Here is a 25,988-nt window from a genome sequence, read left to right on the forward strand (position 1 = left end):
CAACAAACAATTTTCCCCTTTTTATTCCTTGTACTCTCGCCAAAGATTGGATATTTTATATGCAATTGGAAAGAAACTAATTTTCATCCATTCATTCACCGCGAACGTTTTTATCATTTTTAATTGCAATTTATTGTATTTTTTAAAGAAGAAGGGCTAAAATGAAGATAAGTCAAGTGAACGTAGCTGAAAATAACTTAGGGGAATGCTTGAAAGGGTCAATTAACAATGATCGCTACACTATTAAAGAGCCTTCGACATGCATACACATCTCCTTTGGATTGATATAAAAATATGGATGGGTTACTTCTAAAATCATTTTGATTAAAAGCTCGATGCTTTATTCGACAAGGGAATTTATTGAAACGTAGACCGAACCCTAATCCTTAATCCGGGGAGAAAGGCAAACATCAATACCCCAAGATACGCCACTACAAAACAGTTTTGTTCATGTTGTGTTCAAGCCTTCTATGAAAGATTTTTTTCAGTATCCTTTCCTCGCTTCCCCATTTATTAGATTTGATGTCCTCTAATAAGGTCCTTCCTCAACTTATTCACCGCCTGCGCCTTTCTATACCGATGGACACCAATTTGTTTCGCGCTCCCGCTCAGTCAGCCGCACACACAACACTTGTAATACCACGTGTTGGTTTTTAATGTGGGTGCGCGAACATAAAAATCCCTTGTGAGGAGCGCAGCCCATTCACGCGAAGGAGAAAAAGTTCACGCACCCTAATGGGCTGGGGTGAGCAAAAGGGTCGGACCTCCAGAGGGCGTCATGCGTGGCGGATGGGAAAGAGAGACCACTGTGCGCTCCCTCGTGATGTTCCCCTACAGATCCACCCCTTCACCCTCTTCATTTTTAGGATGCCGAATCGCTGCATCACCTTCGGGATCTTTCCCCGTTAGAGAAGTAGTCCATCTCGAGAGGGGACGAAACGTTTTCTAACTTCCTCTCCTTCCCCCGCTTTTTCGTCATAACCCATCAAGCACCGGGAGGCCCGAAAAAGGGTGCTGGACGCGAACCCCCTTCGCTACAACACTCCATTCCCTTTCCCCTTCCGTCTCGAGCGGGCGAACAGTTTATGGTCCTCGAGAACTCATCGCCACGCTCTTTAATGGATGACTAAAGAATGACTGATCGGGAGGTCATGGAGGACAATAATGTGCAAGAGTGGATGCAGGGAGGCATTTTGGGCGGTCGCGGAAGGAATAGTCGCCCTCAATCGTTCGTTTCTTTCTCTCGCTCCTCTTACGTCACCCCTTTCCCTCCCCCATCCTATCACATCCCTCTCCTCAGCCCCCTTCGCCGCTAATCCAAACCTTTCGGATGCATCTGCGAGACGAATCAACCTTTCCCTTGACGATCCATTCCTCTTTTTCCACGGACATCATGCTCGCAGCCTCGTCTATTGTGATTTTCAGTTAGCGATTGATCACTAGGGGTCATATCGATTGCTTACGAAATTTCAAACTAGTAAACTGCGAATGCGCTCATCAATATCACCAATTCCTATATTTACGATAAAAAAATTAATTTCGATACTAATGAATTAACGTGCTATATCAATGCATACTGCTAAATGATTTGAAAATATCCACTCCTCAAAAAATGTATCAAAAATTGATATAAAAATAAAATAAAAGTTGAGACAAAGTGGAAACTTTACTACTTAATGTACTGTAATTTTTTCAATAAGTACTTAAAAAATAATGAAAATAAGAAAAATAATGATTAAATAAGTTTTAAAAGTGATAAAGTGCAACTCATTCAAAAGTACACAACGGAAAAGTTTCACCGTATCGACCCTGGTGCCTCAAGTTATATGTTAGGCCGATAAAAAATGAGAAACAATGAATTTGACACGGAGATATTAGTTTAGACAAATTCAGCATTACGCATTACAAATGCGCATTGCGATGCCAAATACGCATTACAACACGGGAGTTTCATTTTTTGGGAATTCAAATAAAAACTGAAAAAATGTAGGCTTCTTACTTCTATGTACGCTTACTTTTTTACAGATTTACGCAAAAGTCGATTTAAGTTACAATATTGGGCAGCTTTTATTCAAATTGACGCATCAGTTTTTCAAAACGGGTACTTGGATTTGGAATCGAAGGTAATTTGCATCCATGAAGTACTCATTAAGGCATTCACAAATTTGCATGTACTGCTACTGAACTATTGCCATATTGCCAAATCATGCAAAAATATGTTACACTTTGAGTTTTGAAGTATTGTCAGACTTTAAGAGCAGAAAATGCGAAAATTAATGTCTATTTATTCGCAGAAAAAAATTAACATGCCAACAAGGGTATGTATTCTGTCTCCAGTGATGATTCAGAGGTACGTTTAGGATATGATCCAATGAATAAAAAACAGGAAAATAAATAAATAAAGACAATCGAGGCATAATCAAAACCAAGCACTACTACGATGATGTATCTGTTTTAGTAGAAAACCAGCGAAACCTACACAATTCACTGGACGCCCGTGAAATAGTGTTTTAGGAATACAAGATTAAAGTTAGTAGGCAATACACAGTAGGCGGTAATTACACACACAAGAGAAAAACAGTAGCAGAACCTGAACGGGACAATAGCGAACCTGAAGATGTAAGTGATTCGATAGGCTTTTTCAAATAAAGTCCTTAAGGCCGTTTTACACTGGGCAAGGAATTGGGCAGGTTAGAACTACATTAATTTCTAAAATGGCGTGAAATTGCGCGAATGCATGAACGAAATTACAACAGGGGCTATTTTACCATCTCAAATCTACTCTTTCTCGCATGTGTTCTCGCAATTCACCGCTTTCCACGACGAAATTTTGACTACGCCTTCGTACACGCGTCAGATTGCGCAAGTACGTGCCCCGTGTAAAACGGCCTTTAGAAGTAAATGGGTAGTTCAGAACAATTTAGCAGTATCAGTAGTCAGCATACCAAATAATAAACAGAAAACATAGTAACATTACTTTACGCATGCCGGAGTCGAGAAATTGACCACATTTCCCCGATTAGCAGAGCGTAACATGGCTATGCTCACTGCATGTTTTTTGCTTTTCCACAATTATGGAGTTAAACAATACAGTTTCTCCTGTTTCACGTAGTAGGTACTGTGCACTTGGAAATCACTGATAGAATTACCGAAACAATTAAGAATCAGAAATTTAAGAAACATTTTCATTAAAATCCAATTTAAATACTGAATCTACTTTCCATTAATAATGACGAAGAATGAAAAAATATAACATTTAATGCGTGCTCGATACACTGAGCCGAAAGAAAATCAATGAAAACTGGAATTAGCGGACGAGAATGAGATGAGACTCAAGTATTTACCTACAGGCTTGGGAGTGCATAGAGGCATAGACTGAAGTGCATCGAGTACGATGTGCATTTTCCACGCCAGGGGGCACTGGATATTGCGGTAGGAGCAGCACTTTGTGTTGAAGAGGAGGGTTGGAAATGAGATCGCCTCGGGACTGCTGCTAGATCTGAGATAGCAAGCATTCATTCGTAAAATATCATTATAATTATAGCCGTGCCGTGAGGCGTGGTGACTGATTCAGCGCGAGGCTTCTAATCGAAGGATCCCGGGTTCAACCCCAGGGTAAAGCCGTGAAGAGCTTCAAAGTAAAATTCATCGAAATGCGAGGAGATAATGGGAGAGCAACAAAACACCTCACACGGAATGCATGAAACTTAGTGTCAACAGTGAGCTCTATCCACTCCTAACGTTTTATTATGTAAGAACTTTTCCATCGTTTTCAATAAATAGAGTGACACAGAAACATTTGTCATTTTCCACACTTTAACCAAACTTTTACTAACCCAGGTTTCAGCATATAACCATCACTATCAAGGTTTGTGCAGTCCTATATCATCAAGTTTCAAAATAGAATTCAATCGCAACCCCGGTAAAACTAGTAGATAATAAATATAGACTCTGGAAGAAAGTCAAATTATATTTTTAAAGAAAAACCTAAATATATTTATATCACAGGTCATAAAGCGAAGTAGAATAAAGCAATAGGGTAGTTTCCTTCATCAAATAAAACGAAAGTCATTGATTGCGATTCGTTACCCACCATTACTGTATTCATAATATACAAATAATTTCGTTTTAGAAATACCGTTTTAGACGAATGGCAATGGTCCATTTTTATCCTCATTTGAAAACGGCCAGATTGGCGCCCACGCGATGCCACTCCACGTGACGTCACAGGGACCCAGTTTCTATACGAGAAGATAGGAGTTATACATCGTCTGAGATTACCAATGCATGCATGAGGCGCAGAGCTCAGGGAAACATGTCTTAATAATCACTTATTAAAACTGGCTAAGGTCGGAAAGTTTTCTTCATTTGATAAGGTATTAATAATCCTTATTTAAGCCAAGTGCTACCAGCCAGCAGGGTACTCAGCTACCCGCTAGCAGCCTGCGTCGTATCAGCGCTCAACTCGCCTCAAGGTCACCTCACAGGGCGGCAGCGGGAACCAGAAATACGCCACACGGAGATATTTCCCAGCATTCATACTTACGCGTCGCGTTTTCGCGCGCTTGAAAATTTTCACTTTTCATTTAATCGCGAAAAATAGATATCGTCATGTAAAAATCTAAAAGCGTGAAATACGTACTCCAGGAGTAATAATCTTTCGATTTAGGCAATAAAAAATAATAGGAAACCACCCTATTCGGAAGCTAGAATCGTCATGCGTTACAGACGAATGATGAAGATCGAATGGATAGATCATGAGAGTAATGCGGAAGTTCTAAGAACAGCAGTAGAGAAGTTAAAAAAAAACTTATAACAAAAGACGGGATAATTAAATCACATCATGAGACACGATGATATGATGAAAAGTTCGCTGACTAAGAGGTGTAGGCGAAGAAGAGGACAGGAAGGTTTCGGATTAGATTCATGGAGGAGAGTATGAAGGAAAAACTTGAATATGCAGCGAGCGTATGGGATTCGGAGCAGAAAGACTTAATCCGCGAACTGAATAAAATACAAAGGAAGGCTGCGCGTCTCGTCAAAAACTGCTACGGGCGTACAAACAGTGTTACCCAGATGTTAAGCGAATTAGGCTGGGAGCCGTTGGAGACTCGGAGGCTGCGCGCTAGGCTTAGATTGCTTGAACAATTGAGTATGGATATCTTTAAGAGAGACACAGAGAACATATTATTAGAGCCACACTATATCTCCAGGTCCGATAGAAGCGATAAATTAAGAGAGATGTTTTGCCGAACGGATAGATATGGGAATTCGTTTTTCCACCGAACCATAAAGGACTTTAATAAACGCTAGTCCCAACCTCGTTAGAGCACTTCTTTTTTTTATAGTTGTAAACGGCTGGTGTCCTAACACCCCCTGCCACACGCCTTTTAGGCGGCTCGCGGGGTATTATGTAGATGTAGATGAAAATGTAAAGCAAAATATTTGGAAAGGAATTAAAATAAGCATCTGATAGGAGAATTGAGCGGAGAGCTGCGTCACACAAAATCTTCAGATACGCGAATATTACAAAAGAGGATCCTCAAGTCGGCCTCTAAATGTGTTATCACCTACCGCGCATTTAAATGGGTTTGTAAAAGTCGCCACTTGAGTTACTGAGGGACAAGGTGATCAGAGTTTCACAGGAAAATAAGGTATAATTTGGGGTTTTAATAGAAATTTATATACGTGATGATGCATTACATAAAATTCATAACTTTTCAATGTTATTCCTCGCAATTACAAACATTATACCTCAAAATATTGGAATACAGTGGACCGTATGGCACTCGTCACCGCGCCGCGGACATTGTTGAAAACCAATTAAAATGCGACCGAAGTCACGACAGATATCAGACTTCTATGGGATGGAATTTGGCCTCCGCTACGCAGTCCCCTTGTTCGGATTGATGAATACTGATGATGATCGGTTATTCTTCGACATTAAGACAAACTTTTTCCTCCATAGCATTGCCATCTACTTCTCCATCATGAGTGACGACACAGACACCTTCATTGAAGTGAGCCGACATGAATCATCTCAACAAATTAACGTAATATCAAGAACCCAACTCCAACACCAAAAAGCATGACATGATATTAAAGTCTAATTATGATATCATCCTTATCGATCGTCCTCGTGAGTTATAGTTCTCATTCATAATGCATAGTCTATAGCATAGTGACGTGTTAGACGAAGGCGATTCACTTAAATGCTTTCGGCAGAGTTTCTTCTAGCCCCAAGTCAACTACTCTCTATCTACTACCTGGTGACCTGTTACGGTAAATTTGAGCAGAACACGGAAGGATAAACCAATGACCAAATTTGAGGCATATCAGGGAAAGGAACTGACCAATAGATTTTCAAATAAAAATAATTTTTTAACAGCAATGTGGAATCCACTCACAATTTAGCGTAAAAATGAACTAAAATGTTTTCGCAATGATAGGTTTAGACGTCAATAAGTTACCAAGCAAATGTATTAATTCGTGTCCTTTTCCCCGCATTTATTTCTCTGTATTCACTGATTGCATTAAATAAATTCATATGTTCCTTGAAAATCTACGAATTGATAATATTATCACAGCAATTATTATATCACGAAATTTGCCAAAATACCTTAACTAAGACCTTACAGCACCAATGAACTAGATCACTAAATGATTTCGACCGTCAAGCAAATTATAGCAATAAATAATGCAAAGACCACATTAGGAAACATTTTTCTTGAAGCACCTAGAGATAGTAAGTAAAGGAATACGTTTTATTAAATTGGCCCCAGGATGTGTGTGGTTGGTTGTTTCACAGACGATGTGGAGGAGAAATTACTCAATCATCCATTATGCTCCCACAGGATACCACGCTCAGTATTTACCCGATGGAATTAAGCCAGATTAAGTTAAAAACTGTAAACTATATGGACGAGTAACACCGAATATTTCAAAACTTCCCGTGTTTGAAATAATATGATGTCATATTTTACGAGCGAAAAAATAATCAAGTAAATAAAAAATTAATATCAATTGAATCATCACAGCAGAAATCTCCACCAACGCTAATTGTTAAAGCTACGCATAGCAATACTCCATTTTAAAATGATTTAGTGACTTTATGTTCCATTTAATGGCTGATTTATTCTTGAATGCGTTGGTAATACTGGTAACCGAGATCTGTTGTACACAGAGATAATATTGATTCGTAATTACTAACACGAGAAGCATCGAATTCTCTTAAAAGCTCACCTAAGCATAGTAGATTCATTACTTGAGAAGTACAGGACGCCTAAATGAAGATGTGACCTTAAAAAATTGAGCTTGGTGAAAGCACTTTTTGGAAACAACGAGCTTTGCCAGGCAGTAAAAATTCGCTTCATTTTTTTAAACCAAGAAATCCACTTCAGTCCAAAGAATCATGAAGCATAATATTCAAAGCACTTTATGGGCTTATGTGAAACCTAGAGTAGACATAGCATGTAAAAGCTAGAATCAAGTGGCAAACCAACTACCTATTGGGGAATGTAGCGCATAAAAGGAAAACAAAAATTTTCTTAAAACATGATATGACCTTACCTTATGAAGTCCATGGCTGCAGACAGCAAAATCACACCTTTCAGTAGATAATTGATCATTTTTTAATGATCAGTAGTTTCATTGATTATGTTTAAAATTTAAACCTTAAATCATGCGATTGCTAGGGAGTTTATTTAAATTTCTCTGTGTATATGGCATTAATTTAAGATGCAATGTGTACGATATAACGTAGGTAATGCAGTAATTATTTCTTAATTCTGAAAAAGGATAAAAAAATACACAAGTTAAGTGCAATGCCTTTTTATTCATTTAAATGTTTGATAATTTCGCAGCAAACATGAACAACATCACTATAGTACACCATCTGCGAATTAAATACGTAAAAAAAAACAAATAGCAAAAATTTTTGGGATGGTTCCTTCGTTTTTTTATCATGAGCCATCTTCCAGCTCCCAATTACACCTTTATTTCTTACAGCCTTCGTTAATGCTACATGGTTTCACCTAATTAATGGGGTTTTTGTTTTTTTGGACACGAGAGAGCGTAATTGGGGGGCTGGGAAAGGAACCAGAGGTGAGTGGAATGGGTGAGACGGCCAACCGTCGACACTTCCCAAACCCACGCCCGGACCTTGTAGGGAGAAGAAGGGGGGGAAACAATTGATAGGCATCGAGACATTTAACAAACGAAACAGAAAAAGCGCAGAATTAATCACAACCACATACCCACACGTCTTTCTCTCGCCGATCACACAATTAATTTATTAAATGCACAAATAATAATAATTATTATTATAACATCAACAACAACCCTTCTTTTGTTCAGTGTTAGTTTCTCTTTCTTCCTCCTTCGGTTCCTCTTTCGTAAAGTGATGATCTAGTTCCGTCGTCATCAGCGAAGCACGTCAACCCTAAATGGTAAGGAGAGTGGCGTAAGGGGGACTAAAACACTTTATATAGCATGCCCTCACGCACAGTAGCGGATAATCCGCGTGGAGCAGGTTGTACACCACAATTCCGGCGTAAAAAAAATCCACTTTCTCACTGCTTGAGACGGATTCAGCGAGGGAACTGGATTTGAGGCGAGAGGAACCTCTATTCGATGTTTAAAGAATCCCTCCTCGAAGCGAGGAACACGCACTACACAACACAATCACACATCGCACCCTCAGTTTAAAATCACAACCGCGCCCGGGTTACCTTCGACATCAACGTCTTTTCCTTTTGTTTAATATATATATTTTTTTATATATTCTGAGTTAGCACCCGCTCGTCCCAAAACTTTGTTTCTATCACTCTATTCATATAATATCTTCATCGGGACGAGTCAACACATTACACATGGGAAGAGTTATTCCATCCACTTATTCTATCAACCTTTTTTTTTTAAATACCATAAACGCTCACGCACACAACCAACGACTTATTCCACGCTAGCAATACACTCATTCAGGCACGTACGATCTACAAACGCCAAGCAATCACGCGCATACGTGTGAGGCACATACTCTCACTTCACTCTACGGAAAAAAATTTCATTCCCTTCTCCAGAAAAATTCACTCAAAGAGAGACTTAAGAAGTTCAAGAGAGAGGCAGAGAACGTGCCCAATTAAGATGGATGCAGCAGAGAGGAGGTAAAACAGCACGCAGCAGGTACCGTAAATGCCAGGACAAAAGCTCATCAGAGCCCCAAACCTTTCCCAATTGAAATATTTTGTTCAACAGCGGCGAACACCGCATTTACAGTCAATCGAAAAAGCATCTTAGACCCTCTCTCACCAGAAATGTACAATTTTAAAGCATTGAATTTCGAGAGACAGCATCATATCCAACCGAAATTAAAAGTTTATCATTAAAACAAGAAAAAGGGTAAAGGTAATCAAGAATGATAATTTTAAAGCTGAAATCGAAAACCGAAGAATTGATGAGACATCATTGCTTCGCAACCATAATTAAAAAGCAGTGATTTCTCAAGAAAGAAAACCAATAAATTTCTGAGAAATACATTACAATTTTTGTAGACATGATTGACAACAATGGCAACAAGGGCTGAAGAAAAAATGAAGGTCTAATGATAAATACTACACGATTCGGGAGTGAATAAAGTCTGCGGAAAACAATAGATAGAGGTAGCAACTGAGTATCTATGAAACTTCAACGACTCCAGTTTCACGAGTTATGCTAAATTCATCAAGCCAAGGAAAGGACATCATTAAAAAGCTACAAAACTGTACTTTATTAAAGCTTATTCATCCTTTTTGAGCTTATCAATGAGAGCCAGCATTTGTGAATAACACTTCCTACTTGTCATCGCTGTTGCTCACAAGAAGCAATCACAAAATGTATAAAAACTTAGTTTCAAAAGGGCCCTTACGCTACTCGGAGGCAAGAGTTCTAAAAGCATAACAATACTTCAATATCATCTTAAGAATTCTCCGCCATAAAAACCACAACGAAGGTGAACACATCTTGAACTTTTTGCAATGAAAATTGAGTGACAGGTGATGAGCATAATAAATGTTTTCAAAGATTTTAAATGCAAGCAACAAATCGGTCCAAAACACATGCCCTACCCTTAATACCAACTTCTCTATCACAATGGCACCATATTCGGCCCGACGCGTGTTCAAGAACTCCAAGCGTTCGAGATGTGCGAATTGCCTTCAACCGGAACCTGCGTTTGAAACAAACCAATTTCATTCTTTGATCTAGTAACAGTCTTAATTTCTTCTGTCTCAAATTTACATATAACTTCACTATTCTGGAAGCCAGTGGCGAAGAATTCGCAAATATCTATATCCAGCTCTCAACACGTTCCCAAGGATCCTCAAGTGATAATTTCTTACAGTGCAATATATACACGAGTCAATTTACGTATCAACGTAAAGAGGACCTAAAACGACATAACAACGATATGATGATCACACAACAAGATCGAGCCAATTCATTTTCCTTCTGCTCGTCCCCAGTTGCACATAGAGTTTGTTTCAAATCTTATTCAAATTTAACATGAATTTCAATCCAAATGGAGAAATATTCGCACATCTCAGATCTTATCTAAATTTAACCTACTCTTCGACTTCCCAATCATACACATACGTCTCGAACATAGGGAAGAACTGAAATAGAAAATTTCAATTTCAGAAGCATATTAGACAGAATTTTACGATGAATTTTAGAGCAACATATTTCCTGATTTGAAATAAATCGAATAAATAGTTTCATCAACGACGCGTAAGTGACTGATCGGTGGCCAAACTCTAATTAATAAATGATAGGGCTAGCAATAGATTTGGGGAAGCATCGCAACTTAAGCAGAAAAAATTACACCACGTGAAGGCATATCATTGTTTGCTAATATCACAAGCATTTCAGTTTCAGGCTGCTCACAGGCTACGCTGAGGCAGGAATCACAGCAAGCACATATGAAGAAAGTTGAAGGGAAGAATTAGGGCCATTTGGATCAAAATTGACGAAATGAGGGCCATAATCAATAGAATATCAAGGGTATTCCAGAAAGAAAACTGTACTAGCATTAAAACTGCATAGAAAAATATGCGATTGAACAAATAACTATGTTAGTGAAGAATGAGGTGTACAGCAAGTATTAACTTAAAGTAAGTTTATTTTCTTTTCTTACCAATATAAAATAGGGGAAGATGTGTTTCGGTTTCCGAATTAAAGATTCCGCGGACGAGGGAAAACTACTTGATCCCCTAAGACATTGTGTTGACTTCATAAAATATATTGCATTGATGCTAATAGGTGTAAAAATTCAAAAGTTTGTATTCTACGATTATAAGCACTTCCGGGGGTTCTTCACATGGATGTTATCTCTATCATTTACAGCTGAATGAAAATTGAATAGAATATTAGAGCGAAGTAGAATAATTTTCAGATCTGCATTTTTATTTCTGTGAATGGAATGAATCAAAATATGGAGAGCATTTTTCCAAGTCATGCCAGTATGACCAGCATCTTCCACGCTGCGATGGGGATCAGGTTGGTGTGGTGGCTTCTCAACACTCAAGCCACCACAGTTGGCGGGCTCGGGTTCAAATCCCGGCGGCGGCGGCAGAGAATTTTCAGAGACTTCCAGATCCCTACTTGAATGTTGTGTGGAGGACATTTCAAGCGCGACACTCCGTCCGTCGGATAGGACGTTACACCGTGGTCCCCTTGGCGCCTTTCATTAAGAGCAGTCTAATGCCGACGCCGGGTTTCTCTCCACCCTGTATTACCTACCCTGCCCTCATGGCGCAAATGTCAATCGCCTCCTCCAAATACCAACCCATCCATCCACACTACGATCGATTGACTTTGACAAATTATCATCACAAGATGATTGAAATAGGGGTCAAGAGAACCGATCTTGGATACAATTTTATGTCATTAATTCCGGCCTTATGATTCAGAATAAGAGTCGGTTGTATGAAGAAGTATTGTGACTAACTACGGCATAAACGCGAGTACATGCCATGTCTTGCTGCGAAATTTTCCACTTAATGCTAGAGTTGGCCACCGAAATCGCTTATTTCCTTACAACGCACTGATGATTCGTAATAAATAATGGCAATTTCAGGCAGGTTATGCACGCAAAGTTGTCATGTGATTGCACTACTAATGGTCTTCCGACGGTTTGTAGGTCTAAAAGGGTTTGGCGAGTAAGCCGATAACAAATTGACGGCTCCTAGCTACCCTCCTCCTATCAACCACTCGAGGTAAAGACATTGATGCACACGAATAATTCCACCGCAAATCCAATTGAGTAACTATTTACACCTTTCCTAAACGATTTATGTAAAATGGTCGTTTAAAAAAGTTTTAAAACTAAAATAAATAATAGCTCAACAATTAAAGATACAGAAAAAGTCAAGACAAAACAGAATATCAAAGATATTACATACACAATTGCATAATTTTATATCATATTTATATAGATATATATTTGTTTATATATTTACTTAACTCACTCATGTAATAGTAAATGTTATGAAAAAGGCATGCGAATTCTGGAGGCTAAATATATATATGTGTATACACATATATTTATATATCAATACGGAAGGACCTATGCCTGTTTTTTTTTTTATTTTACAGTCTTGGAATTTCCTTAAATATATATATCACTACTCCATTCAAAAATTCCTGCCTGACTGCAGAGGAACCACACAAAATAAAGGAGATGGATTCAGAACACATTGCACAGATTACGAACAATATAACCACCAACACAAGCACAAGTCTTCACCCACGAATTACATAAAATTTGTACGGCGAACGTCCAGCACGTCAGGGGATTGGTGTTTGCAGATGGCGGGGGAACATGATTGTCCCCGACACTAAGGAGTTCCTCCTGAACGTGCCCAAGTCCGTTCGAGTCAGCGAAACGGGGCCCAAGGTGGGTGAGACAGAAAGATACAGAGAGACACACACACTTAAAAAGAGGATCAAATTCCTCCCGAATATCACCAAAATTCATTTTAATCTGTGTCCAATTCGTGTATAATCTCATCCAATGAATCAGAATTCCTTGGCGTGAGTGTGAGGTAACGAGTATTTCGCTCATGATTTGGGACTCCGCACGACCTTTGAGAAAGGTCCTTTTTGTTTCTACATAATCTCCTCCTCTTCAAAACTACTGTGCGAAGGTGGCAGTGTCTGATGGTGAAATTTTGTTTCATTTTCGAACAACAAATGTACCGCAATCTGAAAGCCATCCCCATTTTTCCCACCTCAAACCAATTGAAAAATAACACAACTCGAATCTTGACGCCAAATAACAGGCAGTAGCTTCCAAACACACTAGGCCATTCCAGAGTACATGAATTACGAGGCAGATGACAGCACCAGTATCACAAAAGAGTAAAAAAGGTGACAGTTTTACGGATAAATAAGGAAGGTGAGGCAAAGAGTTCATTGCAGTCCGTCTTCAAAAAGTCATGAGCATAATCCGATCATCAGCAGTTCCCAAGTGCTAGCTATAATGCACTAGGGGTAATCGGGATATTAAAAGTTAGGATATAATTCTTGCATTGTTAAAACTTTTACGCCAGGCCTACACATGATCCATTAGCAATGCTTGAAACATGTGGACTGTGTAAAAAAATGTTCCATCCCTTTGAAATCACAACCGTAATCAACATGGTTAATATTCCGTTGCCTTCTCATATATTTGAAAGTCAGCTAAACAGGAACAGGCAGGGATGAAACGCGTAGAACAGTGAAAGCATTCCACACTTACAAACACAGCAATGACATCCCCAGTGCCACACCTAAACCATATTCTCTCATTCGCAAACGAGTGTTTTGAAAAAATAGGCCGCTATATTTGAGAGTGCTGCACCATTGTCCTTCTCCAATACTTGCGAGGACTTCCCTCAGCCCATTGAGCGAAAATGCAACCAGCAAGAATCACTGGCCCTAAGTAATAAATGCTATAAATGCAAGAGTGTTTTCTCAAAAATCATTAAGCGAACTCAATTGTAACGCTTTGCGCATGAAATAAGAAGTTAACGTTCGACAACGAAATTTTCTACCAAGCCCCTAAATATATTTTATAAGGAATCTAGAGAGAAAAATTCGCAATTCTGTCACTTTCCTTAAACTTAGAGGAGCCACAAAAGCGACATGGGGCAAGATAAAATAATTAGCTATTAATTTCAAGAAATATTGATAACAGTCACAACGATAAACACACAACACAGCCTCCTTAACTCACAAGCATTAATGAAAAACGCGCTGGTTTCATTTGAACGACAATGGTAGAATTCAAATTCCTATGATTAGCGTTCGCGTCGAATCTAAATTCATATCAAAGCCAGAAAATTATTCCGGACACTAATCAATCCATAATTCATTTAATTCATTAAAATTTTCCAAGGATTCGAAAGAAGAACATTAAAAAGTTACCTTCAATCCACCCTAAAACTGAAAATGCCCAACCCTTGGCACTATCCCTACTCAAGCTGCGAAAGGCTTTATAAATCATTTCACGAAATTTAACAACGAGCCAAAACAGCTAACCTATGGCAACAATGAAATAATTTGAAGCAAGCCAAGCATATCACTTAATAAATTTACCACCCGACAATTCAGGACACACAGCATTGAGTACACAGTACCTGGCCCACCCAGAATTCCGTTTATCGTCATGAGACGCTTATAACTTCACATACTCCACAGTTGATTTAAGAGTTTTCTTCCGTCAGCGAATAGAAACCACAAAAATACACACTGCAGGACAGGCCACAGACACATGGGAACTTGGTAAATAGAATTATACCAGAGATGCAGGAACCTTGGATAAAAATTCTCCACTTTTCCACCTTGGAGAGGGTGATGATGATCCAGTATGGAGAGACTAGCTCGTTTCGTCGACCGGAAAGGTAAAAAATACACATCCTTCCCATCCTAGTGATACGAGTGAGAAGACTGTCATGATAAATTAAAAAGTTTCACAAATGACATTGACGGCGTCCTCGTATCCTGGTGGACTACTTCCTTAAGTTTCAAGAGAATGGGGCGTTGAAACCGTTTGAGGGCGAACTCCAAACGCGGAAGCTTAGGAGATGGAGACTTCAACGCCTGACAAGGTACAGAGGAAACCATAGCTTGGAGCACGAACAGTATATAGTAAAAAAATGCAAATTGAAAAGAATATGGACGAAGGAAAGTTTACAATGGGAAGGAAAAATATGTGACTTGCAATTTGGCAAAAACACTGACGATTTATCACGATGGTGAAAGCCTAAGTGTTCGACTATGCAGAGCGAGTGGCTGGAAACGTCATTGAAAAGTGGGACACAATGATCCCAATATACTGTCAATAATAATTTGCACAAAATAAACCGCAGTAGCTAATGAAAAATATTCGGAGATAAAAAGCCAAAATACGTCAGGCATAAAAATAAATTTACGAAAATGTAAATTTAAATGAATTTTTATGAACAATTTATTAGATATTAAATGGTTCATGCTGAGGAGAAGCTGTTTTTTTTTTCAAGTATTTACGAATGTAAATGCTAAGGTCCCCTCTGTGACCCCTACATTTTGGGTAATGAATGGATGAAATTATCGAGTGAATTTGGCACGGGAAACTTGGGGTAAAGGGATTCGTGGCTCCCAGCGAACAGTCTGATTACATGGGCGAGTCTAAGAGGTCACGTGGTTGACTTTGGGATTGCGGAGGCCCCCTTCTTCAAGCATGCCATGGGGGCGGGTGTAGGGAGGTAGGGTTTCCGCAGTTGATTAAAACAGTCCGCCCTACACCAGCACCCCTTCTCACATCTCCTCCGTGAACACCACCGGCGCTTGGCACAGGGGTGAGGCGGGGCCCACGCCCTTGCCGCACCCCGTCGGCGTTGTCGGCGTCCTCGCAACGCCGCCGCCGTTCACCTCGATCTCGTTCACGGAGCGGGACCGCGCGTGGGTGGCGCCGTTGCTTCCGTTGGACGTCACCGGGACTAGAGTGGCGCCACCGACGGGCGCTGCCGCGGGGCTGTTGCGCTGCACGATCTGGTTGGCGGACTGCGAGCGGGTGTGGCCGCGGGCCACTCCGGGGCAGGGGAACTGCTCCCTGAGCGCCATCTGGTAAGCCACCTCAAACGCCTGCCCCAGCGTGAGGATTATCTCGGTCGCCTGCTCCTGAGGGCGACAAAGACGAGTCGGGTGAGCGGAAACGTGGGCACTTGGAACGGACGGAACATCTCCTGATCTCAAGTTCCACTTCCGTCCAACTCGTTTTTGCGCAATGTTAGAAGCTAGGGAGGTTCACGTTAATTGCCATGGGAAACCATGCCATTTGGTATAGAATTGAACCACAAGCCTACATGAGCGGAAACGTGGGCACTTGGAACGGAAGGAGTATCTCCCGATCTCAAGTTCCACTTCCGTCCAACTTGTTTCTGCGTAATGTTAGAAGCTAGGGAGGTTCACGTTAATTGCCATAGGAAACCATGCTATTAGGCCTAGAATTGAAACAAAAGCCTACACGAGCGGAAACGTGGGCACTTGGAACTGATAGAGCATATTCCGATCTCAAGTTCCACTTTCTTCCCGCTCGTTTCTGCGCAATATTAGAAGCCAGGGAGGTTCACGTTAATTGCCACGAAAAACAATTCCATTAGGCCAGGAATTGAACCACAGACCTCTCCTATTGCGCGAAACATTAAGCCATATTTGAAAGTATCCATGCAAGTAAGTGGCTGGGCAAATGCTCGGATGAATGCAAGAAATTAGAACAGGGGCCACTTCCTGGACATGCATTCGTGCAATTTCGGGTATCTACACGGCGCAATTTTGATAGTGAATGTATTTGCGCATGTACGTGCATCGTGTAAACACTCATTTAAAATCTCCTAGTTAATGAGTTCCCATGATAATTTAAGGGATACTCATCATGCGAGGTGAATGAGAGTTAGTGACATTCGCATGCATGCTAAATCGAGGTCATGTGAGGCACCAGATCAAGGAGCCCTCGGGAAAGAATTAGTTTCGAAACTCCATTGAAAATATCATGCAACTGCCTGGTAAGATGTTTAATTTTTAAATATGATTGCAATCACTTGCTGCTGAAACTCAATAAAAAATTCAGTTTGAAATTCACATGGAAGAAGAGAGTTCCACAAGAAATTATCACAGTAAGATGGAAATGCAGCTCTAACAATTTGAAAAAGTCTCAAGAAAGTCGATTGAAGGTACTTTAGGTTATTTCCCCTATGATTCAAAGTATTCCACTCCATCATTTAAAACGATAAAATTCAACACAATTGCGGAAGTTTCTATATAATTAGAGATATTTCTTCACAATTTCAATTCAGGTCTAGGACAGCTTCAGTGAACGATTGTGTGGCGCTAGTAGATCATTATGAGTTTAGTAATTCATTCCTCAGATTGAATATCCCAGAACCACTTTAAGCAATACCTAATCAAATTTCTTTCATAACCTCGACTGTAAATGTTTCGCTGATGCATGTGCTTGGATAATTACTATTAGTCAACCTCTCGAAGCAAAAGTAAATTTCACTTCGTCAGACTCACTGCATTTTTTTATTCCCACACATGGAATGAGGGCATATGTAGTGGAAAATAGAATATCTGCGGGGCTGTATTCGTATCGTAAAGGAAATAAGTTCAGCAATGATGATGGAATGGATACCTCTGAAACGCGTGAGAGGAGTAACATGCTGGATAACTTTAAGAAATTAACACACTTACCTAGCTTACATTTATATTTAACACTTACTAATAAACACTTACCATCGTATCGACGCAGAAGACGTGACAGTAATGGTCTCTGCTCTGATGGTCTTTGGTGATGTAAGCGAAGTGCGTGAGGTCATCGGCATCTTGGCAAGCACAGTGGATGTTGCGAATTTCGTGTTCACAGACAACATCCTGAGAAGAAAATCGAGTTAAAGAGGTCACTATTTATTGCAAAGTTACCCTACGATTGATCACAATTTTAAAAAATAGTACTAAATCACGGAGAAATTATTAGAGAAATCCCCAAGTTCACAGTCAGTTTTAAAACATTGAAATAGCAGAACTCTCTGTAATATGGTATACCCGAGTATTTGTTGCCATTAACGGAAAAAATATAACATCTAAATATTACCTAAAGATTTTTTCACAAGGTATTACGAATGTATTAAAAGCAACATCAGCAATAGTAAGCACCCGGAATAGGATATTCAATTCAATCGAATTGAAAATTCAAAATAATGCTAAGTAAGGCATTTTATATTATAAAACTATATTTTATTTACTTCCAAGAGTTATAAAGAAATCCTGGCCTTCAAATGGATTCGAAATTTCCCCACCAAAAATGGGGCCAATGTTTCCATTTCAGGGTAAATGATTGTAATAGCTTTGGTACAGCGCAGGCTTAGGTAAATTTAAATGCGTAGAAATGGAAGGCTCAACACACCACGTTTACGTTACTGACAAATTAAAAAATTCTAACACTATAAAAGACAAAAACTATTACCGCAACTACAGACCGAGAAATTAATACGAACAACAACTTCACGTCCCAGGAATTTACAAGAGCCCACTTTTTGACGATAAATGAGAAAACTTCCTTAAAATAGCGAGCGCTGACTGACAAACCCGTTAAGGCTTATGTTATCCCATCCCATCGGCTAACAAACCGATGGTACCGTGAGTGTGAGTAAAATAGGAATTGAATCGCCGGATTTGTGGGGCCATTCTAAGTTCACTATAGAGCCTCATGGCTCCAGTTGCATATAGAGCTAAAAATGCTCAGCGAGATTTTAATAGCTGTAAGGGATACGGAATACAACAACATGTTCTCGCAACAACCACGACATTTCCACTTACCTTGGTAGCCGAATTGAGGAACTTGACTCCGCTGTAGGAGATGGAGAGGAGGATTTCCGGCCGAACTCTTCCGTCGCGGGATGACCTCTTGAGCTTTTGGATCGATTTCTTGGTCGACTCTGTGCCTCTTAACTCCCTCACCAAAGTCGAACCCAAGTACTGTAAATTAGAATAAAAGTCTAAGAAAAAGCGGTAGTCACTCTGAGTAATATTTTATAGAAAACCACCAAGAAAAGGACAATAATCTAAAATTAAAAGCAATCAGTGCGATAACATTAACCCACGAGAAAGCTAAAGCACAATTTAGGAAAAAACCGCGGACAGGCCTGGGGATAAACTTTTAAGACCGAACAGTAAGTGCACTCAGATCGAAGTTTTCAAATAAAAGAGCATTGGCTCTTAACTTGATTTGAATCAGAATACCCAATCGGGGGTAGATATACATATATATATATATTATAGATTACATGTATGAAAGAGAATAATACTACATTTCATCAAGTTGACACCAACAAAATATCCACGGTTCATTGCTCGAGTTTACAGTTTATTAAGAGAATAGAAAAGATAATATAAGAATTAAGCTTAAGCTTCAGTATACTACTCTACGTGATCAACGGCAAAATTCTCTTGAAACGATAATGTTACTTGTAACATAATCGATAATTTACGGTAAAAAGTTATGAGCTGTTGTTATGATAATGCTAAGATTCAGACTAAAATACGGCCAAGGGTCAAGCCCCCTTTAAACACCGGTTTCCGAAAGATCACAAAAGTTTAACAATTTTGGGCCCAGAGTGAGGCTGGATTGGTGATCATTCATGTTGGCTGTCTCCATGCGGCAGACAAAGTGAGCCTAGGAAACTCCAAGTGGCAGTGCACCTGACGATGACCTCCTCAGCCCAACTATGGCAACCAATCGAATCGAAACACAGGCTATCAATGCAAGGACTCACCGATGCCAGGTAGGTGACGGATCCCGCGAGCAAGACCTTTGGTCGGTGCCTCCACTGGGTGGTGAGGGTTGCCGGGACGCCGACCAGCAACTCGGCAGGGTCCCGGATGGACAGGTCCTCCGGGCCGTTGGTGGTCGCTTCCTTGGGCGGGGGTGCTGGCGTCGTCTGAGGCGGGGGAGGAGCGGTGGGCGGGGGCGGCGGGGCGGGCCGGTTCTTCTTGTTGCGGTGCCGGAGGGTGCCGGTGCTGGGGGCGGCGGGGGTCGAGGCGGCGGCCGCGGGCGACGAAGCCGCGGTCTCCTTGGCGGGCGTCGAGAACGACGACTGCGGGGAAAGCGAAAAAGGCGGTCAGCAAGGGTTATCTATAGAAAATAAGATGATTTTTCTTCTCCATTGGAAAATCTTTCCTTTCCGTAGAAACTTTAAATTATGGTTTCACTAGTAGTGAGTGGCCCAGGCCGCGTTGAGATTTCCCTATCCTCCTCCTTCCATCCCTATACTTTCCCTGAAGGCGTCGTCGTGCTCTCATCGTGGCGGAGCCTCCTATCCTTTTACCTTCCTCTGTCCTTCCCCTCCTGAGCTATGCGGGTGTAAAGTCTCAGACTTACACTCCCGGCCCTCAGGATGTAACCCCGCGAGCCCGCCCTGGGTCCTCGTTTCCGTTAGTCAGCAAGGGTGAACATCAGCACTTCCAACATCAGTCATTCTGGCGAATTTCAGATACGGGAGGCTAAAAATTAGTACGGATCGACAATCCACTCAGTTGAATCGCTGAGAAACACATGACACGGTGATTTGGTAAGTAGGTAGGAGGAGGATGCGACCGACAGCTCACTATTCATTATAAAACTTCATTTCTTACCAAAGTAAAATACTAAAGAAGGGTTATGCGTGCAGTGAAAAGTAAAATATACCCCAGAAATACTAAAATTAAGGAACGCGGAAAGATATTTTCACCTCCAACACTGGCATCCATTATTCAACTGTGTCGCAATGCATGAGCTTACTCCCCCTTCTAGGATAAGCACAATTATATTTTATTAAAACACTACGCCAACTAGTGTGCCACTATTAGAGGGGGTGACCGTAGACAACGGAGGAAACTTGTGATTCTTAGACAGGAATAAAGAAATGCGGTCGAGTATATCCACCAGGCTTAGGCATGTTTCTGGTACTATATAGTTCATCCTAACCTGCAAGAAACTGCTTTCCACGGAAATAATTATACATTTGCTTTAGTTCAAAAGTCATTAATAGTAAGTAAATCAATTCTACTACTGTAAAGGCAGAGTAATTTTAATACCGACGTATTTGAGGTTTCCTATACTCGGTTATGCGTAATACACATTTATCACATTCCCAACACAATTTTTTAACAAAAATATTCAACTGTCTAAACTTCTGCTGCAGATTCCTCCTAACATGCCGAGAAGGTGGTGAATCTAACTTCCAGGATAACATCAAAAGGAAAAACCTATTATGGCTAGACCAGGATGATATGACACACTGAATGTCATCATGCATCCCAACATATCTGCCTGAATGAGAATAACGGACACCAAAACGAATTTTTACTTTGAAATGACTATTCACTGACTCGTTAAATTTTCATACTTTCTGTTGCGAATCCGAAGTCTTCCCTATGGAATTATATTTCCTAAATGTCGACATTGCTTTCTATCAGGGATGGCAAGTGAAACGGAACGAAAATGTTTCGTCTAGATCCGGAGGGAAACGAAAATACGAGGCCTTGGTTTAGTTTCGTTCCCGCACTAAATTAAAATCATCAAGGAGTTTAGTTTCGACCCGGAATGGAACCTTACTTCCGGGAACGAAACTAAATTAATCGAAACTCCGCCGTTCATAGTTAAGTTTCAATCTCAGAAGTTGAGTGGAGGAGGAAAAGAGGGAATAGTTTCGACCCATTGCGATTGTCATTTGTGTAGAGAGGTGAAAACAGAGCTTAAAAATGGAATGGCCAGTTTGTGTTCACCATTTTCTGTTAGTGGTAACAATGTGAGTGCCCCATGTATCTAAATGGCGGTAGGCCGAACCTATACTTCATTCAACCATACTTCGTACTCTGTATGTAGGTCGAAGTTTAACTGCTTGAAGGTGAAGCATGTGGTCCCTCCCGTTTTGACTCCGATTTCGTTTGGTCCCTGAGTTTAGTTCCCCGGGTTTAAATCCATTTCGTTTCGTTTCCACATTTCGCTTTAGGGAACGAAACTATTGAAATTTTAATGGTTTTGACTTTCGCTTAGTTTCGATTGTCATCCCTGCTTTCTACAACGTTAGCAACTTTTTTCTCTGGAAATAGGTTCAAGTTTGTTTCAAAGAAGTCGCTGAAACATTCAGTCCCCCATACTCATCTTCACATCTTAAGTAATTAATCGTTTCAAGGTATCGCAGGAGGACCTCGCGTCAAGTATCCATACGAATGTGGGACAGAAATCGCGAGTAGAAACTACAAGGTATTAATGACCACCGGCACGAAGAATATTCATAGGAAGAATATGAATGAATGTTGAAAACCAACGTGCGTTTAGCAAGAAAAACATAATAAGAATTGGATTTAATCCATCGAGAAACTGTAATATAAAAGAGATAGTTTTGTCCATAGCAGGTTTCGGGTTACGGGTGCGTCGACGGCTACTGCCATTAGCACAAGGCGTAATCTAATTGCATCATAATATTCCCAACTCGATAGGGCAGCAGTTAAAGATTACAAAGAAAAAGAAAACTTCCACACATCATATTGAGTTTAAAAGGCCAGTTTTCCGAAGGAAAATTGTGAAACAGCTTAGGTGATCAAGATCATCACCTAGATTGTATTCTACGCTTCCCTTGACGCTGAGCCCCTTGGGCATAAGCCGGTACTTGTCCCATTTCGTCTATTGATAGACATTAAAACTAAACGAAAGTCCTCAAACCTCGATTTCCTAATTGATGCGCGGTTTCTTCTATAATTGAAAAAAGAAGTCATCAATTTCTATACTTCATAACTAGTCAAGTTATGCCAAGTGGTGGACTTGGTGGACGGGGCGTTATACCTCTAAGCCTATATCGCTGGCTAAGTTCTAACAACACGTATCTGAAATTTGGTTCGATTTGAGACGGGTATCGTAAACAAAGTGTAATAACATTAAAAAAAATAAAATACAAGCAAAGAACAACTCTTTATTTGAAAATGAATGCTTCTTTTTCAGTTTTATGAACTTTTGGTTTTAAATACAGTGTGCAATTAAAAGAAATTAATCGTTTTTTTTTGCTCTCCTGAAAAGTTACTATTTTTGAGATACGTGTTGTTAGAAGTTAGCCATCGATATTCTTCTTTCCATCACTATATTAAGCATTCGCTCGCCCCTCAGTCTCCGCGCACACCCTCAACCTCCTCATTATCTCCTCCGCCGATTTCCTCTCCTCTCAACCACCGCACGTATCACTTTCCCGCTCTTTTCCTCTCCGTCCAAACTCTCGAACAAATTCTATGCGGCACTCTCCTGTTCCGAGTCTCTTCCAGCCCCCATCCTCCCACTTTCGAGGGAGCGAGCGACACTTTAAACAAGGTATGGGGAAGAGTACGTTCTCCGTACGACCCGCTCCCAGACCGAGCATATAAATACATATGTATAGGCATATACATATCCTCTCGGAGGATTCTCGTTTGTGCTTGTGAGCTCATGGGCATACGCCATCCGTCGCTCCATTCTGGAGTCACGGAAGCGTGCAAGGCCGCGATGCTCATCGCCAGGGTACAACCTCTCCCGCCCCTCCCCGCCCACCCCATCCACGACATGAGACCAAAACCCACCCCTCGCAACTCAGGGCACCCACTCATCCTTCAACGGAGTAGGAGGAGCTGAGGGTATTTCTTTTTTTATTTTTGTTGCGAATCCGCGTTAGACGTGTAACTCTCGTGCCCTTCCCCACCAAACCTGGCTAGGTATCTCCTCTTACCCTTTTTGGGACATCGACGATGATATCCACCAGCAACACTAGCGCCGCATTTTTTAAATACTATTCGCTTTTTCTTATTTCACCGCTCCACACGATGACTTATGTCTCTAGCGAGCGCGGAAGGCAACCGCACAGTCTAGCCAACAATGACAACACTTACCGTATGAAGAAAAATCGGTTCCCCAACAATTATAATCTTTAATTAACCGTGGGTAATTTTCGGGGGCATAAAGGCATTGATTACTAGCTGCAACAAAGAATTACGACACTTTGATAGGGATAAAGAGCGCTTTTGACGCCAAAATTTCACTCATATCATGCTTCCACCACTAATTCGCTAGCGATTAATACTGACCTTACTAATTATGTTAAACACCGTCAAACTCCCACGGAGTTGTAAGTAGGAGAACATAAGTAGGTTTTTCCTCCGCCCTCACATTACACCACCACTAGCAATATTCCACCAGTTTTCGATATTATTTTCTTTTCGTTGACTACCGCGACATACCTCTTGGAGTCGAAAATGTATACGCGAAAGAGGATAACCAAAGCGCAATCTTGCCAACTAGGGGACAAAAAAACCCTGGATATCATCTTTAATCCTTACGAGTTTTCTTCTGCACTAAGCCACGATTAGATATTTTGGGGGAGCTAGAGTGCACTTATGCCTGCAATACGACATAACAAAAATACGCAAGAAACCGTGATTCCTACAAGAATTTCATCTTTGTATAAAACGACGCAGAAACTAGACAATCCTTATGGTGATTTATATCAAGATATAAGAAAAATGTTAAAGAAGTGTTTGAATCAGAATAAAGGGCATTTTCTATCCGAAAATATTATCTAATAAATTAATTCCAGTATTTTATCGCACGACTTCAGCCGACCGAGAAAATTACGATACATCATCTCAAGTTATAATAGAGAGGGGTTTGGAAGATCAGATTCTTTTGACGAATATATGTCAGAGGTATACCACTCAACCACCACATAACCTGAACTACTCCTTCTACCCGAAAATAAAGCCACAATAGTAACTATTTTTTCATCTTTTAATATACACCTATTTTTTATCCTAAAACACGAGCGTACAATACAACGCATGACAAGTAAAACATAGAGCATAAAAAACGGTCCTACAACGTTTTAATTAATATAACTTCATTAATTTTACACATAAAAAATCTGTTTGAAATGTTAACGCCCGTAGTACTAAAACTTGATGGTCTAACTATTTCTCACAAATACTCTTCCTAATTTGATAAATAGTCATCATGTTAAAACAACCCTATTGATTTCTCCAATCACCCCTGATTTTCTCGCATCGCCACTTTTAACTCTGAAAGAGAATTTTCGTGTACCACAGTAGAGGAAGACGGTAGATCGAAGAGACAAGGGGAGTGACATCGAACCAGAAACGCAAAAAATCCACTTAAAAAGGGGACCTAAATGTCGTCAATAGCTTCCGTATTCAGTGAAGAGCTCACTGTACATTAACGCATTCGAAATCCGAGGCTTTGTTAAGAGTTGTAGACAAACTATTTAAGTTCGAAGAAGATGTGATTTGAGATGAAATGTGAAGGATTACGGAAATTACTTCATGTACTGTCTGAATATCGATTACATGGGATGAATTTCAAGGCATGGGAGTGTGATTATGAAAACATAGACTTTCAATGCATGAAAAAAACAAAAATCTCAGCGGAGAGATTTTGGTGGTCGCCAGAGATATTCACATATTGAAGAAAAACCTTCTAGATCGTGTGATCGGACATCTATGCTTAACCTAATCAACTCCGAATATGGCCTTATATCATGAATTACACACTAGAATGTATGATAAAATAGCAAAGATTATTTCGACGTGTTGCACTTCAATTTACACATCCACTTCTATTTCGCCAACAAGTTCAGAGTAATCTTTTCCTTATTCAAACACCACGCGCAGATTATTAAAATAGATACATCTCCATCTCAATCGATGAAAGAATCGGCTAAAATAACGGTTAGACGTAAACAGAGGGCTCATCCCACATCACAGCCACAATACATAAAAAAAGGAATTAGACCAGCGCTATGCATGTGTCTCAATGCCAATAATTCCACAGCCTTCTCATGCTAGACTGTAATGATTGGCAATAGAGTAATACTTACCATGTTAGAGCAATGATCGCTTTAATCTGCTGTAATTTCTACGCA

General features: G+C 40.3%; 1 protein-coding gene across 3 annotated transcripts in view; it reads right to left on the reverse strand.

Moving 5' to 3' along the window:
• Nucleotides 1-14,374: 14,374 nt before the first annotated feature.
• Nucleotides 14,375-25,988, reverse strand: part of LOC124161944 (ankyrin repeat and SAM domain-containing protein 1A-like) — a 228,709-nt gene continuing 217,095 nt past the window's right edge. For all 3 annotated transcript variants that reach the window (XM_046538213.1, XM_046538211.1, XM_046538212.1), the window contains 4 exons: nucleotides 19,830-20,150; nucleotides 18,874-19,032; nucleotides 17,791-17,928; nucleotides 14,375-16,176 (listed from right to left, as the gene is read on the reverse strand). In XM_046538213.1, coding sequence (XP_046394169.1) covers nucleotides 15,814-16,176; nucleotides 17,791-17,928; nucleotides 18,874-19,032; nucleotides 19,830-20,150 — 981 coding nt within the window. In that variant the 3' untranslated portion in view covers nucleotides 14,375-15,813. The remainder of the gene's footprint in view (nucleotides 16,177-17,790; nucleotides 17,929-18,873; nucleotides 19,033-19,829; nucleotides 20,151-25,988) is intronic.

This window comes from Ischnura elegans, chromosome 7, assembly GCF_921293095.1.
Source record: "Ischnura elegans chromosome 7, ioIscEleg1.1, whole genome shotgun sequence".
NCBI classification, from domain to species: Eukaryota; Metazoa; Arthropoda; class Insecta; order Odonata; family Coenagrionidae; genus Ischnura; species Ischnura elegans.